The sequence below is a fragment of the Apteryx mantelli genome, chromosome 8, assembly GCF_036417845.1.
Source record: "Apteryx mantelli isolate bAptMan1 chromosome 8, bAptMan1.hap1, whole genome shotgun sequence".
NCBI classification, from domain to species: domain Eukaryota; kingdom Metazoa; phylum Chordata; class Aves; order Apterygiformes; family Apterygidae; genus Apteryx; species Apteryx mantelli.
This window is the reverse complement of record NC_089985.1, coordinates 25884070-25907669: the sequence shown is the minus strand read 5'-3', so window position 1 is coordinate 25907669 and position 23600 is coordinate 25884070. Positions and strand designations below refer to the sequence as shown.

The window sequence follows — 23600 nt, the reverse complement described above, 5'->3', positions numbered from 1 at the left end:
AAAGGAATTTTTGTCTTTATACACAGTATGCATTTTATATATTCAACCCCATACTGATAGTACACATCTACTCTAAAATCTGTCAGAGAACTATATCTCTATGCCACAATGATTTTCCCATTTAAAACTACAACAGAACTACTTCAATACATGAAGTAACTTCTAGTACTCTCCTACTCACTACAAGTGCTATTTTTTCTGCTGCAATGGGCTATCATATAGCACTCTTTGGAAAATCATCCATGAAAACACTGGTCTAGTAGCAGAACAGGCTACACTCACACTTGCTCCCACTTCAGCCCCTGATTCTTTCATGACAAATGCAAACTATATTGTCAGAGTAAGGTCTGAATTTTTGTTTGTCTTGGTAGAAGTACCATAGCATTTCAGTACTTACTAGTATTCCTTGATCTCCTCTTTCCCCTGGATTTCCAGCCTTACCCTGGTCAAAGACAAATATTGAAAGACAATGCTTGCTTCAGCTAAATTCCAAACACAACCCAGAAATTTACAGTAACTACATTATGTCTTAATACAAAGATTGGCTCTGATACTTACAATGAGCCCAGGGAGTCCTTTCTTTCCGGGATCTCCTCTTTCTCCCTGATAAATAACGAACAATGTGTGAGCTCTATGCGCATTTGCTAGATAAGCTGCATAACATGCATGTGCTGTCAGTTTAAATGCAGGGTAACACTGCAGAAATTGCAGATTCAGGCTTAGATGCGCATATATCATAATAAGGAAGTACTTTAGGGCAGAAGTTTGCTAGTGTCCTCTTGTATTAAATGGAAACTTATTATGGCTCCCGATACGCTTCATTTTTTTGTCTTGTCTGTCATGGGCTATCTAAATGTTTTGTGTACTGAGCAATGCACTTACCTTAACGCCTTGTGTCCCCGCTTCTCCTGATGGACCATCTGAACCTCTTGGCCCCTGAGTATTAAAGAGGTGATTTGGGATATTAATTCAGCATTATTTTTGGTTATCATCAGGAGAGATACAACATAAACCTTAGGAGAGGGAAACAACGTATTTTGTTAGCATGCACTCTGAAAATCCACAGGATGAAAATCAATTTTCATTGTATGTTAAGTGTGAAATAAAGCATCAAAGGCTGTAAAATCAGTTTCCAGCTTGCTGCAATATGAGTTTAAGAAGAAAGCTCTTCCTTTTTTTAAAATATTTAAACAAGATGTTTAGGGTCTCTGCTAGACACAGTTTGCAGGCAGATATTTTCTGCTTTCTTTTCCATCCACTTTGTATGCATGCAACAGACATATTTACATGAGCATTTACAGAAGTATTTACATGAACATTGGTTATACAGGGTGCTTTCTTTTGAGCAAATTATAAATTGTACATGCAAAAATACAGCTTTCTAGTAAGACTTTAAAACAGGCAGATAAAGTTCTTTGATTAGTAAATCAGTTTGAGGCAAGATTAAAACCAATTTATGATCTCAGATAGTGAATTGCTGTATTACTAGGCTAAAACGTCTATTGTAAATTGACATTTTATAACAAATACATGAGAAAAGATAGACTATTATTTTATATTACTGTATTAAAATTTAGCAAGTATTTATGCTCAAAATTTACAGAAATGATTGTTTAATATCAGATATTCAAATCCTTAATTTACAAGTGAAAAAACAAACAAACCTAAAATAGGTAATGAGCAAAATAGAAAAGAATGTTTTATCTATGCTGACTTATGAGGGTATTTCCATAATTCTAAACACAACAACTGCTTGGATACTGAAAATAAAACCAGCTAATAAAAATCTAAAACAAACGACCATTTTAAGTGAGAACTCAGTGAACATCAAGACGATGGTGACAGGTCTTTACAGCAGTGCACAGTGAGAGGATGAGAGATCCCAGCTTTCCTGGCAGCATCTGGGCTATGATGGGCTGGCATCATCAGTCAGAGGGAACTAGCACATTGCTACTGCATGCCTAGAGGAAAATGATCTGTATTTTCAAAGCACTTTTCTGAGATGTAGAGTGCCCTACATCATGGGTCATGGTTTATAGTGTAGGGCAGGCAACCGTGTCCAATTTCCAGAGAGTTGTAATATTGTTCTAATAGGCAATAATAGGGCTTGTGTAATGACTTGGTTGGAAGCACATCTGATTTTATTTAGATTACTCTTTCCTCAAAAATGTCTGCTACTTCTATGTCCCTCTTGACTTTTTGAGACAAAATATCACAGAATTTTGTTCTCTCTCTGACTTTGATTTACTGCAGCACATCAAAACCTGTGCCACAACAGATGACAAGCAGTCACTCTCTCGAGAATTTCAGTGAAAGAAATGACTCATTGGTAACTCGGGAACAGTGTATACCCAGAATCATCTAGGCTTTGCTTCTGAAACAGAAATCTCTTACAAAAAGGCCTTTCCTGTGAGCTGATATAAAATTACATCCTCTGGTAGAGCCAGAAATATCCCATGAGAAGCTTATCCGACAGCATTTCAGCACTTCTGCTTCTGGCCAGCCCTAGGAAACGCAGAAACCATAGGACAGGGAAAATGAACGGGCAGGGAAAGCTGTCTGAATACTTCTGATACCTTAGTAGTTTTGGACACAGCTTCTGTGAGTTATCCAGGTTATCTTTCTTATTTTGGTTTGAACCAGGACTGGGTATTTACAGGCAATTTTTCATGCTAGAGGAGAAAAGAGGGTACAAAAGAACATATTCCTAGTTGCTGCAGGGCTGTGGTTGAGAAAGGGCGAATACAAAGACTATTGAAGTCTGTGGAAAAACTCCTGGTGAACTTCAACGCAACTGCAGCCCAGATCCAAAAGATTCCCACCGTTTTCAAAGGTGAGGTAGGCCTACGTAAGAGCTACATGACTGGGCCTCACATTATATTATGTAAGTGTGTAAGTTGGATTATTGAATTACTAAACAGTATAATTCAGAAGTAAACTAAATATTTTGATCAAATTAATGTCAGGTTACTTCTCTGCACTTTTTCTTTAACTGGTATCTATAACGCACAAAAAGTGTGTTGTGATGAAAATTCCAGGCAGACTAAGCAGGCTTACTTTAAAGTCCCACAATTTGGTATTGATTTCAGGTGAAACTTCTCTGAGAACAAATGCTAGGGGAACACAGGAAGGTGGAAATTCAGAATGTTAAGCCAAGAAATTGCAGAATAGTTTTAGTGTTTTTCTAAACTTTAGATACATAACCCATCATTTGTCTTTGTGCATCCTGCCGCAGGGCTGATACAATCTCAAGATGAAATATTGAAGGAGGAAAAAGGACCCATATTGATTCTATGGATTTGTAGAATAAAAAAATTTATTTCTAGGTTTTATTTTTTCATTATAAATATCAAGAGATAAATTCATCCAACACTGTGTGACTTCATTTTAATCATAAAGAGGGTCACAACCCATAGTCTGAGAAACAGTCGAGTCAGGAAACTGAACAAGTTTCTCAGTCTGTGTTGTATTAAATGCACCAAAACCTTTCTGCAAGTCCTACAGGCACTATCACTTCAGTGGAGCTAGCATCAACCATCCAGTCATTTGGAAGAGAATGACAACTGATTTGATCACCAGTAATGAAGTGAAAAGGCCTACTGTTCAAACACCAACCATTTACAATGTAATTTTGAAGTGAAAACAAAGTAAACCAACATGATGCTCAACTTTTGGCTCCGGGCAATGCCTTTCTGTAACCTACCTCTAGCCTGGCATACAGCAGGATGCAGGAATCCAAGGGTAAGGCAATTTAATGTTCTAACAAAAGCACACCATAACATCCCTATAAATAGTACAGTGTGACTCATTATTGGCACAGATTATTTGGATCTGTATCATTTCCTACTATAGCTAGTACAGAATGAGAGATGCACATGATTTGCCTGCTGTTATTTAATTTAGGTTGCAACAGAGCTGAGGAATAGAGCTGCCAAATGATTGCTACTACTTTTTTTTGGCATGGGTTTAGCTTTGTTTCTAAAATGGAGTACATTGTGTTGAAGATTCAAAGATAATAAACTGAGAAAAAGTTCACCTAAAAGGCAAACGGCATCAATCAACTCTTTTTGTTTTTCTTCCTCATCTTGCCTCCTAAATGTAAGAAGAATGAAATACATAAACACACTGTGTAGCTACTTCTCTCTTCTGATGGTTGACATGGAAGAACATTGGGAAATGACATCCATTTTAATCTTACTTCCTTTGAACAATTTTAGATAGATAAACACACTCAGCACTTACTGATGTCCTCATGCAGTTGAGGTTCCTCAGGCCAATACAGACACAACTGAAGCAGGGATAACCTTACTGGCTGCAAAGGACATCTGCTGCTGTTGCCTGATCCCAAATTTATGGCACATCACTATGCCATTTATCTGTATTTTCAAGATTGAATTTAATGAGCTACATTCCAGGAAAATAAGACCAGAAAAATTATTTCTTCCTAATCTTTAAAACACTGAACAACAGTCTGAAGAATACTCACTGCTAAGAGCCCAAGTAACTATTGAGAATTTTGCTTAGGTCTCAACTATGAAGTGAATCTAATGATACTCTCTCTCTCTTCTCCTCAAATTAAAAGCAATAGTTGTATTAATCAGAAATTATAGTATGAACAAAAAGCAGCACCAGACCCTGATATTCTAGTTTTCTTCTCCATACATGAGCACATAGAATTGCAGCAACAAAAGAACATGCAAGAGTGGCTTCAAGGCTGCCAGCACTGCTAGCAGCATATCCTCCCCCTAAATGTGTTTCTTCTGATCTTGGGGAGAAATTCCCCCCTTTAGATACAATTATTCCCACCTCCCAGAGTGTCATTCTGCCTTTGAAGTATCTACAAAGCAGTGTTTTCCCTCTATGCTTTCATGAGATTAAACAGTAAAAAATAAAATGTGGGTCATAAAAGGACCCAGCTTTCCATGTGATTTCAGTTTAAGTGCATCAAGTCTTGAGCATGAGCAGAGGAAGGTCTGTGCTAGCACTATGCTCAGTGGCATATTCCCAAAATTCCCCAACAGCAAGATGCTCCATAGGCTCCTAGGCAATCTGCCTTCTTCAGCTGGCCAGAGTTCCCCCATATACTGCAGACTGAGCAGCTGAATACTCTCAAGCAGAAGTAGCCTGCTGGGTAATCTTGGATACAAACTGGTTGCTGAAAGGGCCAGAATTTATGAGATGAAGGAATTCCACTGTGTGACAGCGCAGAAATAGACAGTCAGTGCTCGTAAGACTTCCTGCAGATTCCAGCTGTGAAGATGGGATAGGTTCTTGTTTTAATACACAATGAAGTGGAATTTCCATATGCTTTTATTTAACTTCTGTATGTGACTGTGGTATGAATTTTTCTGAGGCCTGCCACACAGAGCTCAGGGTTCTGACACTGCTCTCATTCTGAATCCAGTGATGACAAACCCGGGGTTTCCAGGGTCCCCAGATATTTTCCTTATGCTAGATTTCACTTTAAGCCTGATATTTTGATGTTGTAAATAGGCAAAATTCTCAGCAGCTTCAAAGGGAGTTCATTTGCAGAGCTTGAAGACCTGGGACTGCTCTGAGATGCCTTCCAAGAAGCATTCCCAATGATGCTGGATGGAGGCAAAGGCCTAAACTGCAGCTCCAAATGGGATCTTCCACACAGCTTGGGATGTTTGGGATTTATTTTGAGTGATATTTAATCATAAGCACTCTACTCCACAATGTGTTGCCCAAAAACATAGAGAGGCTCCCTCAAAAATTCCTGGCTCAGTTGACAGAGGTGACAGTCCTTAAATAAAATACTACCTCCTACATTCAAAAGAGAATCTAAATTAAAATAAGACTTCCCCCCACTAAAACAATGGCAGGTAACAGGCGCTGCTGGGCAGGAGGAGAGCAGGCAGGACCCCACACTCCTAGTGGTAGCTTGGCCCCGACTCCAGCTCCAGTGACGCTGGCAGACGGACTGCCAGGAGGGAGGGATCAGAGGGGGAGTGCTGGGGGAATGCCGAGTCCAAGGGAAGTACAGTGTGCAGCCAGCAGCAGCTCAGTTCCCAGCTCAGGGATGACTAGAAAATTTACACTGAATTACTTTTGAGCTGGCCTTCTAACTCATCGCATCCCACAGGTGAAGAACCATACACTAACTTCTGTGGACAGATATGGCCCAAGGGGTTTTATTTTCTAGATGAAGCCTGAGCAAAAGCATTTTACATTGAAAATGGTGCATATGTATACTCCTCATCCAGATGTCATTGGCTTGTGTGTCCCAAGTCAGCAAAACACTTCGTCATGCATTTCACTTTGAACATGCTCCCACAGAAATCACAGAGATAAGTGTATCCGTTTGCTTTGCTGAATCAGGCCATTGATGAAAAATTGGAGCCAAACTGCTACTTCCTTTCAGCCTCAACTGGTTTGCATTCCTCTGTTTTGATTAGTATTTTCAAAGCTGTCTGTGAAGTAAAAGGGCTGTTTTTTCCCTCCCCCTTCTCCAAACAAAAGCTGAGATTCCCCCCTCCTGGCAGAGAAGGCTGCTTTAGTATTAGTTTAGCATTAACACAGGGCTCCCTGGAGCCCCTAGAGCCTTTCTCCACCAAGTGTATTTGTATAAACACCTTCCCAGCGCTTCAGGAGCCGCTCCTCTGCTAGCCATTGCTTGGGTTGGACTCTCCCTCTTTCCCCATTTCTAGGTAGTGTAACTCTGTGCACACCAGTGGGGTTCCACATTCCTGAAAGTGAGGTTGGATTCATGCCCTCTGCATCTAATTAATGAGTCTCTGAGTTTTGTCAGATATATTTCATAAACAAACACATCTGCATTTCAGTTTTGCCTGACAAACTTGATCAACTCAGTTTTCTAGGCACTGATAAATTACATGTGTGTGAAGTACATCAAATGAGGTGTTAAACTTTATTGCAGCATTATACTAAGGAACAAACATTAACAAAGATACCTTTAGTTATTCAACTGGGTCAAATCAATGCAAGTCATTAACAGTTCATTCCAAATATTTAAGTATGTTTCCCATTTCTCACAGGTCACCTGTTCAGTTTCTGAACTAAATTTACTTTTAATCTTTTAATCTTTTTTAAACTTTTAAATAAGCTTTCTAAAAACAAATCTATCGTAAGGGAAGAATGAGCACTGTTTTCAGAAGACCATGAATATTCTCTCTGGTGATAGTGAGTATGTCCTTTTCTATGAGCAACTGAAGTGTTAGGATAACTTCCTTAATCCTGAAACCCAAACTCAAACAAATCTCCTATTAAAGATAGGTACTTCAGGCCAGCACAAAGAGTTCTAAGTCTATATGGTTATATGTTCAAATCTGCTTCACCTATTTGACTGAACTAAAGTCTGGGATGAATTATATTCTATGTCTGAAACTAAACAAAAAACTGTTCCAAACACTTGGCATTGGCAGCTGGAATCCTTTCCTAACATGGGGTAGTCTAGTACCACTATTCCAAATTTTTAGCAGAAATTATACATTTCATATGCTATATTTCACAAATGGGCCCCATGAACAAAGAGCTAAAATTACAACAGATTTCTTTGGAGGGAGGAGGAAACTATACTAAAGAATGAAAACTCACGTGAAGTTTCTTTTACGAATAATCTTGTACTGCTAAGTCTCTAAGCACTGTATGCATTTCAAATATACTGAAAAATATATCTCTTTACCTAATCACTTATTTAATATTTTAGTAACCATGAGAAAGAAACATGAAAGAATATGTTGTTAGCAAATTTCACATTACAAGAAATTTACTAATCACAATCTTTTATATTTTAAATAGTAAGGTTCTACATTATATTCGCTTCTTAAGTATCTACCTTTATCTAATGAAACTGGAGAAAAACCTCCAGATCTTGATATGGATAGACTCCTCATTGGTTTACCTGGCCTTTGGATTATTGTTTTCTATACAATGAAAAAAGGGTTCAAGTTTCACTGAAAACATACAGGAAATACAAATGACAGTCTAATCCGAGGTTTGGGATGCTGGAATACACTGCCTTCTGTTGGGTGATATACCTGGCTTTGCTTTTTCCTCTCTCTCTCAGCTATGCCTTAGAGATTTTCATTTTCTTTCCAAAGACATAAATGAAGTGCTGATAAACAAAAAGCCTCATACAACACTGCAACAGTCCAACGGTAGTTATAAATACCAACATTACTTACTCTTCTTCCCTTAGGTCCCTGTGGCCCTGGTGGTCCTTCTGTCCCGGAGGGTCCCTGCATGCCAAATAAAATTATTATTCATTGCAGTCCCTGTGGAACTTTATTCTGAATAAGAAATCATGATGTGATTGTTGGCTACATTAGTGCTATCCAACATCCCAAAATTGTCAAAGGACGCTTATATTTCAGCAATATTATGTTAAAAAAAAACAAAACCTAACAATTTGCTATAGAAGATTCAGTTTTTGTCTCTACTGATGACCTATAGCCAAATGATAATACAATTATACGCCAAATCACGAAATTAAATTCTTTTTGTTTAATAATTAAGCTAAAAATATAATGAATACATGTAGATTATATTAAGCATCAGTGAATTAAAAATAAAACTGCTGTGCAATACTGTGCAATAATAAATCATCCTCAAAAAATTCTACTTCTCTACTTGTATCAATGAGTAATTTTTAAATGGGTGAGTAAATGATATAATTAGTTTTCATGTGTCTCATGGTTCATCCTGGTAAAGAGCAGGTGAACAGACTTTGTGTTTGGGTGGGTCATGACAGTTTTACTGGCTGCAGTACAAATTGGCAAGCATTCTTAACTTCAGCACAGTAAATAGACAATTTAAAAAATCATACATTTTAGGTCAAGTCAAAGCACTGCTCTATACTTACAGGCAATCCTTCTGGTCCCACAGGTCCAGGGCCTCCTGGAGGCCCTGGGTAGCCCTAAAATTGAAATAAATACAAAAAAAGACAGAATAATTTTATCAAAATTGTTCAAAATGTAGATAACAACAACAACAACAACAACAAATCCAGTCAATTGCCTGAAATTTGAGGTATGTTAATAAAATGTTTAATCTTGTAAAAATTTATTTAGAAAACACATATTAGTTTGGATATATCACAAAGATGTTAAAGGATCCTATGAAGTTTTCCAGCAAATAGGCAGGCAGAGCTTACAAAACCTGTTTTTGCACTAGCTGAGAGAGAAATTACTGAAAAATAAAAAAGCTGCTGCAATCTAAATGAATTTGATGTTTTTAAAGTCATCTGCACAGAACTAGTAATACAATCTTCAGAGAATTCTTGAATTGCAAACTTCTTTCTAGCACCATAAGATATGAGCATGAGCTTCTTGTGATGATTAAAGCCTTTCAAATGTCTGAAATGTTCACAAAGTTTTACCTACTCCTAGAAGTAATGCTCTGAGGCAATGATGATTTTGGGGGAGGAAAACCATCATTAGAGCCAGCAGCCTAGAATAACATTTAACATTCAATTCAGTGGTGGATTTATACTTAATGAGTGAGTCAGTTAAGTGTGCTAATGCATCCTGCAGAGTTTTTTGACCATGTCCAAAATCATCACGTGACAGTGGTGTGAATATCTCAGTGTAGGCAGGGCTGGCCAAGACAAAATGCCAAGCATGGCTCCTGTCCATGGGCTGTGAACACTTACTACTGGGTATGACTCTTAGTACTATGACTTAAGTGGATTTACTTATGGCAGCAAACATGCCTACCAATTGATAAAATGTAGTTTATAAGATAGAATCCTACATTAATAAATCCTCCTTTATTCAGCTCCCTGATGAGTTTTTTTTTCCTGGATCAAAAGGAGCTGGTTGAAGATAAATTCAGATCAGAGAGGTTTAACGAAGCAAGGAGTGCTTCAGAAATCATCCTCTCTGCTGCACGGATCATTAAGTTGGTGTGCAGCCTGAGGGTGCTTGGTCTCTTCCTCGGCAATGGATGCGATGTGCAAAGGGTAACTGCTGCAAAGGTTCAATAATAATATCCATTTCCACATACGAGCAGAAAGAAGAACATGCCGCCCTACATTGCTCTTAGGCCCACATCTGTGATCTCTACATATGATCACTGAGACTTGACCACCACTGCCTGCTGCATCGGTGCCAGATAACTAGACACAGCACCTATGCTAAGTCAATGGATAAAGAGTATATCAATCTGGTAGAATGTCAACTCTACGCTGACTTTAATATTAAATAAAAGATAAATTCAAACCAATCTCTGGGACTGATATTTGGCATACTCATGATATGAGCCTAGAGTCCCATCATTAACATTGCTTTGACACTGAAAAACAGGTTTTGCTATAAAGGAATCCCTCTGAAAGGATCCCTCTGAGCTCCTCCTAAGCAGACAGTTTAAAGCCTGTCAGCATTCTCTAAACATTCTGAGGCCATCACAGGGCTCACTACAAAACACCTGACCAAATGCTAACCACATCTCCCTGAGAAGTTCAAAGTGAACGTGGCAGTGGGCGACATAGCTTTATACTCTTGTGCCCTGACAATCTGCTTGATATGGGGCTGGCACCAGAAGGAACGACCTTGCTACTGAGGCCAGGCTCCGAACTTCGGTGGTGAAACAGAGCCAAGTCATTTGTAACACTCATGTGCCACTGCACATGTGGGCCTCTGGACTGTCAAATGCTGCATGAAACATTGCATCCTGATTTATGACAAGCGGTGCTGTCAGGAAGCCAGTCCTCCCGCTGGAGCGGTGCCAGGGGCTGTCCCTGTACTGCTGTGCAGTAGCACAAGAGATCACTCTGGTTACCAGTCTGCCTACTAGAATAGTTTGTGTTACCCCAATATACATAGCAGACCACAGATTTTACTTTCCTGTCTTTCTTTATCTCTCCTTTCAATTCACTGTGCTTAGTTTCATACCTAAGTCTGCTGAAAGCGATTTTTAAAAATGCAGTTGTTCTGCTGCTTCATTCAGCAAAACACTTTGTAATGATAGATCTACAGAGTGATAAAGCTGCTAAATGAAACTTCCTCAAAACAATACATCATAAATACTGTTCTTTTCCATAAGGCTTGCACAGTCAGGAGAGTGAGAATTTATTACCCATTTGGAAGGTAAAGTGCCTTTGTAAATAATATAAATATGGATTTCACTTTGCTTGTGACTTACCATGACACCTTTCTCTCCAGGAGGACCTATTGGTCCTGGACTGCCTCGCTCTCCCTTTAATGAAAAATTAAAAAGAAAATAATAATGAGTGCTCATTCACTGACTCATTCCATTTCCACTGTTCCAAGCATATCTGGCCAACGAGGCTAACCAGCGATAACAATCCCACCGTGGTCCAAGAGGACTTTTATTAGGGCTGTAGCCCACAGTCTGCAGTGGAGTTGGTTGCCAAAGGGAACCACTTCTTGCAGCATATAACACAGTTGGTTCAGGGGAAGAAAATCCAGGAAAGGGAACACAGGCAACCCAGAGACTGCCCTTCAGAAGCAGTGCAGAGGCTTCTTTTCCGCTGTTTTGGAATTTCTGCAATTCTTTTCCCTAGAAGCCCATCCCTATTTTGAAAAGAAATAAAACTGGGTTTTTCTGTCTTTCCCTTCCCTAGAAGACCATAAAAGAGATTTGGTACTACATCAATCTCTGCAAACTGTGGCTGGCAGATCCCTTCTCTCCATTGGGTGCACTATATTTATAGTTATTTATGTTCTTTAATCCACAAACCTCTCACCTTACTTATAAGCACAGCAAACAAACAAAAAAAATAAAATGTTGTTCCCCCTCCCTCATTTCTTTAATGCATGCCAGTAAAAGCACATATGTATAAGCAAGGCCAACCCTACAGCAGCAGTGGAAGCAATTAGAATAGATGCAATAGAAAGGGACTATTGTCACACATCCTTTCTCATCTTTTACCCATATAACATTCAGCCCAAACATCAGGTCTGGCTGTAGATTATCTCCATTACAAAGATTACACTTTTATAGCAGATACTACACACAGCATAGTGATAATGATACATATTTTATGTTACACCCTGTAAGGACACATTTCCTTAAAATAATTATGCGCAAAGTACATCTGTCATTTAAATCCACAAAGCATGTTCACACTGTAGTATTTAATCTCATAAAAGAGTAAGATAATAAATTGCACAGAAACAGCACAGTAATGAAAACAATATACCAGCCTGTTTCCATTTGTCAATAGATTAATTAATCTAGTTAAACTAGCAACAGTATCCCAAGGTAACACTTGCTGGGCAAAATGTTATTATGAAGAACAAGAATTCTTTGACATTGAATTCTAAGATGATATTATGATTAAAACCATATGAGACTTGTCTAAATCTAAGTTTTAACAAGCAGTGCTTTTCACTGATAATTTCCTTTCATATATTACATAAACCAACAGTAAAATTATCACCAGATTTTCATGGAAGTTCTAGTAAAGCACTGAGTAGATTTTTTTCAATAACGGCTCTTTAAATAGCAGCCACCAGTCTAGGTGAAATAATTTATCCCTGTAGGATAGAAATACAAATGGTGCTGGATCATTCTGACAAACAATTATGTTTTTATTATAACTGAAGCTGACACATAGTCCAGTAATATTTTCCTGTTTTTCAGCTTTAAAATATTTCACCTAAATAAAACCATGCCAAATACGCTTAAGCTATCTATACTGTTCTGGTCACATTAACTCTGCCTAACATTGCTTCAATAAACACAAGTGTCACTGTAGGGAAGACAAAACTAACAATATTGTCTTATTTACTCAACTTTGTTTAAGAAGTATTTCAGCCGAGTTACTAATGCATATGGCCAAATTTTACTGTTCTACCTTCATCTCTTCACTATATAGCAGCAAAATCAGTGATCAGTGTATAAAACAAATATCAGTTGTGTCAGTTTCTATGATTCAACAGCAGTGGATGGTAAAGTGCGTGGTATAATACAAACGAGATACCAAATCTATCAGCTCTAAATTCATTGCCAAAGTAAAACCAAGGATACCAGATGCGGACCTCAAATTCAGTATTTGGGTTACTACTTATTACATCCCTGCACTCTGAAATAGCTATTAGAAGATTAGCTTTTTCACAGTGGTCAGTAAATGATCCCTCACCAATATTTTCTCTCACCAATGGTTTTCAAAGCTGATTTTTGCTGCTGAATAGGCAGATGTGTTATTATACCTTTTCACCAAGGCTTCCAGATGGACCAGTTTCTCCAGGTAACCCAGCTGATCCCTGTACAAAAAATAAGCAGACTTTATTAGTGCAATGCCCATACTGGTTCACGGTCGGCAGCTCCCCAGCAACCCAGCAGCGGTGTGTGAGGCTGTTCTTCATCCCAGAGAGCACTGGACTACAAGGGCAAGTCTTTCTGTCGAAAGGGAGGGCTGCACAAATGAACCCAGCTTACAGGCTGTGCATGAAGATCACTGCATCTAGATACACAGACAGTAGAAGGTTACAGCTAAAAAAGAAACTTCAAGAATCTAAACTTTATGCTGTGCCTAGTGTCTGCCACTCAGCTGAGCCTTGCAGTGCTAAAAACTTTACAGACATACAGTTAAAGGTGGTGATTGTTCTGCCAGTGCTTGAGTCCGACCACAAACTTCAAGTTGCATAAATTCACTGGAAAAAAGTAAAAGCCAGTCAAAACAAAAATGATATTGGATCAGCTGCTGTAAGAATTTTCCCTTGAAGTGTTGAAGCCCCAAACACCTTTGAAGTCAGGGGTTCAGAACCTTTCAGTTCTTTTAAAAATAAATAAAACAACACTCTCTTGAGGTTCTCCCATAAATTTCTACTGGATACAACAAGAAGTACCACATGGAATAGGAAGCACAGAGGAAAGTACTTTTCAAAATGTTATTCCAAGGCTTGCAATACCCTTGTTATTATCAAAGTAAATTTAAAAAAATGAGAGTGCAAGGCCCTGATTCAGAAAAGCATGAAGTAGTAGCCTTACTTCAAAAAGCGCTTAGCAAGTGACATTGTCTGCACTTGGACTACGCTATGCTTAAAGCTAGGGAGGGAGGTTCTTCAGGTACCTTTCTGAAATGGAGCCTTGGTGTATAAATCAGGGACAGAGTAAAGCCTGTTCTGCAGCATCTGCCTAAAGCAGAGCTGCTGGCTATGGCGTCGATATTCCCCACTGGTACAAATGATAAAGAGTCTGTCCTGGGGCTTACCGTTTTTGCTCACCTTTAGCAGATTGAATGGGTTTGTTAGGTGAGTTGGCTATTTGGTCACTTAGTCTAATCTTATTTCAGCTGAGATCTTTTCCATAGAATGGATCACACACTGCATGACGAATGTGATGGCAAAGAAAAATGCGTGTGAACTGGATTAACTTCAAAACTGCAGGTCAAGTGGGTTGACTGTTTAAACAGTCGTGTGAGAGAGACCGCTGTGGAGGTGGGGCCTCGGGGTCGGGGTTCACACAGCTATCTAGCCAGACAAGTTACCTAAAATAACAGACAGAAACCACAAGACCTAAGGGAATTCTGGGGGGTAAAACTCACAAAGCATCAAGAAAAATGCTTGGGGTAGTTTTTTAGTGGACTCGGTGAGAGTGAAGGGCACTCTCACATAGCAGTCTTCCCTCAAAACCAGCAGTTTTGAATGGTAGCTGGGGGCTCTGTGGCCTCAGTTACTTCAAAACTACTGCTCTTAGCATACACTAAGATTGATATGGTTAGAGGCATTTCCTATTGAAATGTCCTACCTAATAAAGGTTTTCCAGATGGTCACTGCATAACAAAGTATAGAACAAGCTCAGGAAATCATCTCAGCTGCACCCTGTAAAATTACCTTCAGTAATTCTGAATGGAAAAACTATACAGAACTGCGAGGATCAGCTTTGCTCTTAAGTAAGTCTGAATTCTGAATACATCATAGCTTCAGAAAGACACATCTGGTTATCATCGCAATGCAAGAAAATGAGGATAGGGAGGTGGCACAATGTAGAAAACGAATATTGTGGGAAACATTCTCAATTTCCCCACTAGATCTAGACTTGGAGCATACTAATAAGAGGGGTTTTTTTTGTCATTGTTTTTAATTTGGAGCTTGAAGAAAAGGCAATAGGTGCCCAGAGTACATTGCATGACTTCTCATGAAAGATGGCAGAAACTTGGAAGCTCCTATTAAATGGTATATACCACAAATATATCATGTCTGCAACATGTTCAAAAGCATTGTACAAATAAAAACGCAATTCACATGTTGGCATTGCTGTCTCTACCTAGGCAGAAATGTACTAGCTTAACTATCACTAAACTGGCACTTGAATGAGATTTTTTTTTAAAGCATTACTACTGCACTCACTATCCCTTTTATGAGTCTATTAGTAGTTTATTCCATGGAAATCATTTCATAGCAGAAAAATAACAAATCAATCTGAGATTTCTGCCATTGAACAAATGATATTTTTATAATTTTTTACCTGTGCAATTTCAATGCAGTGCAGCCTCAAGCACTGGTGCAAAATGGGTGCAAAGTCACTAAGGCTTTATAATTAGTATTCTGGAAATCTCATAGTTTAAATAAATGGCAGTGGTAAATGCTATGCCACAAGAGTTATGCCACGCTTAAAAGCACTTTGCTAATCTTAGAACTGTGAGACTTTTCCTGACCTGCCCAATAAGAGAAGAGGTATGGGTATAACAGGCCATTCCTGTTGCACAACTGAAAGCAGAGAGAGAAAAGTTAGAGGAGAGTCGGTGTAGTTATCACCAGGGACTTGAGCCTCAGACATCAGAATTAAGATGTTTTCCATTAATCTTGTGAGCTTGGGAGAAAAAACGAGAAAAGAATAAAAGCCAAAGAAGAAAAATAAAGAAAAGGAAAGGCACTAAGAAAAGAGGGAAGAGAATGGAAGGGAAGAGGGGAGAAAGGAAAACTAGTAAAAAAAGTCTGAGAATGACGGACAGAATACAGCCAAGCAATAAGTGCATGGAGAAACCAAAAGGGAGATGGATCAAAGGGAGTGGGCTGGGCAGCAAGGGATGTGAAAAAATAACAAAAAGATAATCAGGGAGCTAATACAGAAAGAAAGAAGAAAAGGGGATACATTAAAACAGTTAAGGACTGAAAAGTGAGCAAGGAGAAGAGTGATGAACTTAAGGTATATGGTAATCAACATATTAAATAGTGATGACAAACATTATCTGCTGGGCAGGATACTTTAATTGTAAATATTTATAAAGTGGCACACATGTGGCACTCTATTAACAGCAATATCCTCAAATGTAGAGGCAAAAGTGGAATTAATAAAGTTTATGATGAACTCTGGGCAGCATTATAATGTCAACAGAAACATAGATAATAGAGGGAAGATGACTCTGAAATGGGTGTGACTAGGAGACGGGCTTTAACAACTGGAAAAAAAGAAGAGTTAGCACTGCTGCTACCCTGGAAGCTTTACAACAGTTCATTAAGATGGTTTATCCAACTAACTGGTTTCCATTTTGGAAATTGGGTTTGTGCCCTGACAATGTATAGGGACTCTAGTGGAAGAGGGATGGAAGGAGGCTGTGGAATCAACCTAGACAAAGAATTGCAATAACTTGCTGCTAGATTCCAGACTATGAGGAAGAAAAGGGAAGAGTCTGATTTACTGCTAAATCAGAAAGAATTAAATTAAGTCTGTCATCTTAAATTTGGAGTCTGCTCTAGCCCCAAATATATTCTTATTTGGTTACGGTATGAACTAATCTTTAAGTAGCTGATCCAGGGATCTTAGACTGGAATTGAACTGTGGATCAGTTTTAACTTTTCATGACAGATATTGGAATTTCTTTGACCTATGTTGAACTATTTCTGCTCTATTCAGCCCCAAATTTTCCAAGTCTGAATCTGATGGGAGGACTTATTTTAAGCTTTAGGGGTAGATATGCAGCAGACAGGAGAGCACAGCTGGCAATTGCATGGATAGATGAAATCTGCATGGGAGACAACATGGCGTGGCCCAGGGGACAAGCACAGAGAAGATATTAAGGCTACAAGACAAAAACAGTATAGAAAGTTTCTGGGCTGGTATTCCTTTTGGATAGGAATAGGGAGGAGCACAGACTTGCTAGCAGCATACCCAGATACAGTTGGCTGTATAGCATCAACTGAGAATTTCCTTGATCCTTCTTTGTTCTTACAATAGCAATGAGCTATTCAAGACAGCTACCTTTGAGGCTGATGAGGCTTTCACAGCCTACTTTTTGGAAAGGGCTAAAGAGATAAGCAGGCATCTCTATGCCTGCTGGACTGATGTATTATGTGTCAGAACATGTGTATTACGTGTCAGTACTGAGATGTCTCCTGGCAGCAGTCAAAGATTGGTCCCGGTGATACTAGCACGAAGTTGATGCCCGGAGGTCAATGGCAGGAATGATGGGACTTTGTGAAGAACTCTCTAATGAGTACAACAGCTACCACCACTGTCAGTGTGACTCGTGGCCAACAGTGGGCCTCAGTGCCAGGCGGAAAGCTGTGATAGAAAGAATTACCCTGTACTCTCGCTCGTCAAGATAAGGGGTTGTGGAGGTAAGGTTTCAAAAGGCTGAAGACTAATTGCTTTGATTCTCTATCCCAGAAAAGATAGAAGGTGTAAATCAGAGCCAAGAAGTAACTCAGGCCTATTCTCCTTCTACAGAGACAGTGCTGAGCTCCCAGCCTACGCCACACTGTGTGGAGGACTGAAGATGCTGATTAGAAAGAAGTGTAACTGCGCCTTATACCAGCAGTTACGCATTTAGTGTATAGCCCCGATCAAATCCCCTTTTCAATTCAAAAGTATTGTCTTTCTGAATAAGATGCTCTGGTTTGGTCTTAAAGAGACTATGGCTAGGAAGCAGTGACAGGGTGTGCTCTTGTATTACCCAGCACATTAGGTCTAGCTTACAATGCCGTGCCTTCAAGACCAAGGACAAATGTTGGCTATTAAGTAGAAAGTTTCCTAGACACTGGCTATTCCTCAGAAGAAAGCAGTTAAGTAAAGAAAACTTATAGTATAAACACAAAAGAATAAAGTGAATTCTGAGTCAGACTAAAGGAGGAATAAAACCCTCTGCAAGAGTGGAAGTGGATATGTATGGAAAGCAAAAAAAGAGCCAGGAGGGCAAGAAGAACTGAAGCTAGAAATGGCAAAGGCAATAAGGACTTCAGGAGGAATCAAGGGGAAAGGAGTTTATGACAGGTTAAACCCATCCCCACCCCTCCATCCAAACTAAGGGCAAGTGTCTGAGACTGAGATAAACCTAGAGCACACACCAGCAGAGGCAAGAGAGAAGAAAGCTTACTGGTGAATGTAATTTTGGTTTTTGAAACAATTAGTAACATACAGTGGAGAAAAAGTGCAATCAGAAAGTAAAACATCTTGTTTCCTCATTATATTAGCGACAAAGTGTTTTCCTTACAGACTTTCTTAAAGTTGATGTGGCACCTCAAATCCCAGACTTCACTTGGTTTATTACAAATGACAGCCACTAAGTCTGGATTGAGGTTTCAACCCTCTCTCCTTCTTATGTAAGAGGATGAATAAAGTCCAAAGCAGGTTTAAATCAGTGTCTTCCTGTATCCCTCTAACACTTTGGGGAGTACTAGGGGATTCCAAAAATCAAATTAAATGCATTAGACAACAGAAAAGTAAACTAAACGAACTAAAATGTTTAAAAATGATCATGGCTCTAAACCTTATTAAAAATAAAAAAAGTCATAAACTTTCATTTGCAGGGATTTGTGTAAAACTCTCCAGTGATGATAACAGCATTTTAGAAACCTTTTTGACAGAAGCATTTGCATGGAAAATGAATCAGAGATCAGATCTAGCATCTAACAAATGCCTACAAGATAAAATATCTTGCCAGAGCATATGCTTCACGTTAGAAACTTGACTGTAGTTGAATAATTGAAAACATGTTGTATATTTAATGCAAACCCAAGTATGGAGTAATCCATTAAAAAGCTTGGTAGTGAGGAATGAATATTTGGCTAATTCCAAAAATTCCTGTGGAAGCAGTTACCTGTCAGGCAGTACACTAACACATTCTCCTATGTTAACAGAAAATTTTCCGATGCAACATTACTTCATTTAGAATTCAGCATTTCCAAATATTTTTATTCAACATTCTTTTAGTGAGGTGCTACAAGTAAACTTAAAATACTATCTTGCCACATTAATATTTTTCCACAAATTTTTAAAGGTATTTTCAATTCATTTCCATTAAAATTTACCCTGAATCAGTACATTCTACATCCATCCAGATCCAACATGAAACAATGTCATAATCTCTGCCTGCTCATAAAAATTCCCACTTAAACATTTCTTAGGAGTTCATCAAATTCAGCCTTTCTGAAGGGCTTTATAAATTTTAGAACTGTATTCAAAAAACCAAAATGGGTCAACATTTAGATTTGATTTTAACAGATCAAAATTTACTTAAGGATCCATGAAAGTTCAAGCCAACTACCTATGTGAAAAAGACAACTGTGAAAACCAAGGGTGGGGGAGAGGAGGACAAAGAAAAGTGCATGCTCTAACAGTCAGCTTTTACTTCACACCCAGCTTATACATAGAAAAATATATTTATAACTCTTAATATTAATAAAACAAAGTTTTAAAAAATAAATTCTAGACTAAGCTCAGTTTTGCTAGCCAGACATAATGGAACTTACAAGTATATTTAGGCACAAGTATTTTTAAAACCAACCCATCTGGACCCTGGCACCATAGGCACTACTACTGGATCTGTATATGCACAGATTAGACCCAGATTAGGCCTGGACACAAATTAGTAAGGGAGCAGGGTTTACAACGGCTGTTCATCTGGCTTCAGATCAGCTGCAGGAGAACAGAAGATAGCTGATCTATCAGAAAGGAGGCATCACGGACAGATGATACCTGCTCTCAAAATCTCCTGGTCAGATTTCTAGGTGAATTTGTATTGCTTTCTTGTGGCTGTGGTTTTGATCTGAATGAAATTAGTATGCTGCTGAACCACAGACAGGCTTTTGAAACCACAGACTTTCAAACAGAGCCTTTGTGTAAAATATCTATTTACTGCTGCATCATTATTTGGTGCCAACTGAATGGAGCAGCTGTTAATATCCTGTGCTTAGAGGTAAGAGTGACCTGAAGTTTTAAAGAAAGTCCTGTCTCCAGACCACCAGGGAAGATGAACAAAACAAAGCAACAAAGAAACTGGGAATACAGTTCTGAAAATGTCGGCTAATTAGAGTCTAGTTTTAATGAGGCATTGTCCCAGGCCACAGATCTCCTTTGTTAAAGCCATGTAAGCCCTTGGTACAAACTGACTGAATCATGGGAATACAAAATTTTGTTTTTTCTTTTTTATTTTATTTAATTGTTTAAAAAGGATTTTCATCTTTCGTCTTTGGGGAATGGGATGGAAGAGGAGCTATTTTGGAGGATGTATTTTCTCAGCAAAATGAGAAACTTTAGTAATTTGGGTTATTTGAAATGCCAAATAAAGAATATGAGGTAAATTGCTGAATTAAGTCCTTTTAAATCCCTTAAAGACCAATACTACATTTGTTCACTAATGGCACTTCAGTCTGAATTAGGAAAATGCAAGAGCAGACTAGAAAATGGCCCCATGTCAGACCTTGTCATCTAAGCAGCTGTTGGCTGACAGTTGTGCAAACAGCTGTACTTATGCCACTTGGCGCTCCTGGCTTTTGGTTGTGTGGTCCTTTTTTATTATTCAAGTTGGTGTTCCACCTCCAAGCTTCAGAAACAACTTCCTGCCTTATAACCACAGTACTAAAAATATTACAAAGTGAACATAAGATCTGTAGATGCTTTGCCCAGGATTATGTTGGGGAGCATGAGATCTGAAAGGCAGATGCCATTTTCCTCTTTTTTACACTGAGATCTGATCATCTGTTTTGCTGGTGTTTTCTGCCTGTTGAGAAAGTTACTTGGTAGCCAACCAAAGGTGATAATCTGAATGAAAGTCTATGCTCCATTACTGCCAGAGGAGGAGGTGAGTGAAAGCAGAGATGCAGGTTTGTACCTCACAGGTGATGTTTCACTTGAATTTGAAAAAGACTCCAAACTGCAATTAGCTGAACATTTGAAAGGTAAAAATGTACTGACACCATTGTTTAATTTATAGCAGTTTTAGAAAAGAGATAAATGAGTTAAATTTTGCTTCCAATAACACTGGTGTAACGGTGGGGTAATTCTGTCTGATGATGTTAGGCAGAGAGGCACCTGCATTTAAAGGAAGGTAGCATATAAAGTGGCAGAAGGATGTGCCTCCAGGCAATCTGCAGATGCCACATGCAGATCCCATTCCCCTAAATTTTTCTTCCCAAACTACTAGAGTATAAAAAATACATTAGTTGAATTCAGATAGACAGTGAAAGAGACAAACAGTGAAAAGATCAGATGTGTGCTGATAGTCACACCATTATTGAATACAGGTGCCTACACACACAGGAAAACCTGTCCTTGAATATTGCTAAAATAGCCTCTAAGCATTTTTCTCATATTTTAGTGCTGCAATATCTTTTGAGCATGCAGGTAAGTCTGGATATAAAACTAGAGGGCTGGTGGTGAAAAGACAGCTCAACTGCCAATTAACTACCACACGGGTAGCTGTGACCCCCCTGGCAATTCCTCTCTCTGTCAGGGGAAAGAGTGGAGGGTTTGGACACTCTCTTACCTTTTTTTCTACTAGAGGTTCTACTAGATCTGCAGATGTTCCATTCATATTGAAACTTCTAAATAACCATGTTAAAAAGGCAGCCTGGAGTGAGGTCTCCAGAGGCAGTCAGGGCTCGGCTCACTCCCTGGATAGGGCACTCCATTTCACACAGTCCACACGCTATAAGCAGCTTGGAGTGAACGTGAATTGGACAACACAATATCCATCCAAATCTGGATTATTTTTACTTTTTGAGGGACAACCAGAATAAATGACATTATATAAATTCTCTTGTTTCTGAAGGCTGTGTTAGCAGTGGAGGCTTTTTGTCATCTGTGAAAAGAAAACAATTTCTCTTCTGATGGCAGATATTACCCAGAGAGTCATATCTTGGCTAAACTGAATTTGGATAAAGGTTATTTACATTTATGCATCTAACCAGTGGCTTTTTTACCTCAGGTAGCAAATCTCACACAGAGCAGATTATCCTTCCGCTTCACTGTTCTCAATGCTATAGAGAATGTCAGCTGATTTAAGATGTTAACCCTAACCTGTGAAACCATAAAGGGTTTGGGGCTGTGGGGTAGCATGGCATAAACTAGCTGATGAAGAGCACTGTCAGCAAAAATGTCCTTTGAAAGAAACGGACAACACGCAGCTTGAAAAAACTAACCTCCAGGTCTGGCAACCTGTTTCCCCATGCTTGAGAGAAGGAACTAGCAGCAATGACAGGACATCAGCTCATCCAGGATGAATTTCCCTAGCAGGAAGTACTACACAGACTATACAGTATTGTCATTACTATGACATAAGTTCTTCATAAAACTCATGTTAATCACTAACAGAAGATTTCTGAGAGCAGCTTAATCAGTTCCTTCTTCTGAAGCCCTTGGCAATACTGACCCTATGCCTTCACCAGTCTTTGCTTTAAAAAAAGTTTTACTCAGTTGGCTTTTCTTTAGGCCCATGGCTTCCAGTTCTTGTTCGTATATCCCCAGGGTCCAGACTTTTCATGATAGTTCAAAGAACTCCTTCTACTGAGCATCTTGAAAACTTCAGCTAAAGCCCATTTAATCTTTTCCTCAAGTAAAAGGAATGGCAATTTTCATTCTCCATAAATTAAGTATCCCTGGGGCCCAATCCAGCTATACTTTACCTCTGCAGGAGATGGGGTAATTGCTTTATGAGAATACTTCTCAAAAGCAGCTCAACTCTTAGGCACATGGCATAACTGCAGGGTTTTCTTGCCTTCCCGCAGCCTCACACACTGACCTTTTTCAGCCTGTTGTGGAGCTGCCACTGGCAGCCTGAATACTGTTTTTATTCTTTGCTGGGCCCTAGCTTTCTATCCTTTTTAGCTTTTCTTTTTTTCTCCCCCCGCTTCTCATTTCAGCTTGGTTTCTCTAATGCTGTTTTAAAAAAGTATTTGCAACTGGGCAAGTTTGCTGACATGTGACTTTTTCCAGGTCTTTGAAGTAGTGACAAGTTTATTTTTCCAGAATTTGTATTCATGAACTCTGCTTATTTTAGTTTGTCCTTTTGACACCAGTTGTACATGCTGCATCTGACAGTTATGCATTTGTACTCTCCTCCAACATGCCAATAAATGTCAGTGACTTCTAATTCAAAATCCTATGACCAAGAGCTGAATTTCTGTAATGGAATAGGCAAGGAGAAATTGGAATTAACTTGCACTTAGTTACTTAGTGTGCCTCTGTCTATTAGTACTACCAAAAAGCAACATAGACCTGACGGGCAACTGTTTCAAGTTCAGATGAGTTCAGTTTTAGGCCCCCAAAATGAGCAATGTATCATTTTCTTAAGTCATCAATGCACTAGGAATGACTCTATAACACAGGCAGGTCATTTGTATGCAGTGCTTGAAGCAATATGCTTTCAAAAGACTTGCCATCAACCACTGATCTAAGCATATGAAATTAGGCTGCAAATGTCAGCAAAGTCA

General features: G+C 38.9%; 1 protein-coding gene across 7 annotated transcripts in view; it reads right to left on the bottom strand.

The window, feature by feature from the left end:
- The window catches only part of COL24A1 (collagen type XXIV alpha 1 chain), a 171395-nt gene that overhangs the window by 46685 nt on the left and 101110 nt on the right, over positions 1-23600 (bottom strand). For all 7 annotated transcript variants that reach the window (XR_010884897.1, XR_010884898.1, XM_067300976.1 and 4 more), the window contains 7 exons: positions 13158-13211; positions 11125-11178; positions 8846-8899; positions 8169-8222; positions 883-936; positions 559-603; positions 398-442 (listed from right to left, as the gene is read on the bottom strand). Coding sequence is in view for 5 of the 7 variants with exons in the window: in XM_067300976.1 (XP_067157077.1) it covers positions 398-442; positions 559-603; positions 883-936; positions 8169-8222; positions 8846-8899; positions 11125-11178; positions 13158-13211 (360 nt within the window). In the remaining 2 variants the exon portion in view is untranslated. The remainder of the gene's footprint in view (positions 1-397; positions 443-558; positions 604-882; positions 937-8168; positions 8223-8845; positions 8900-11124; positions 11179-13157; positions 13212-23600) is intronic.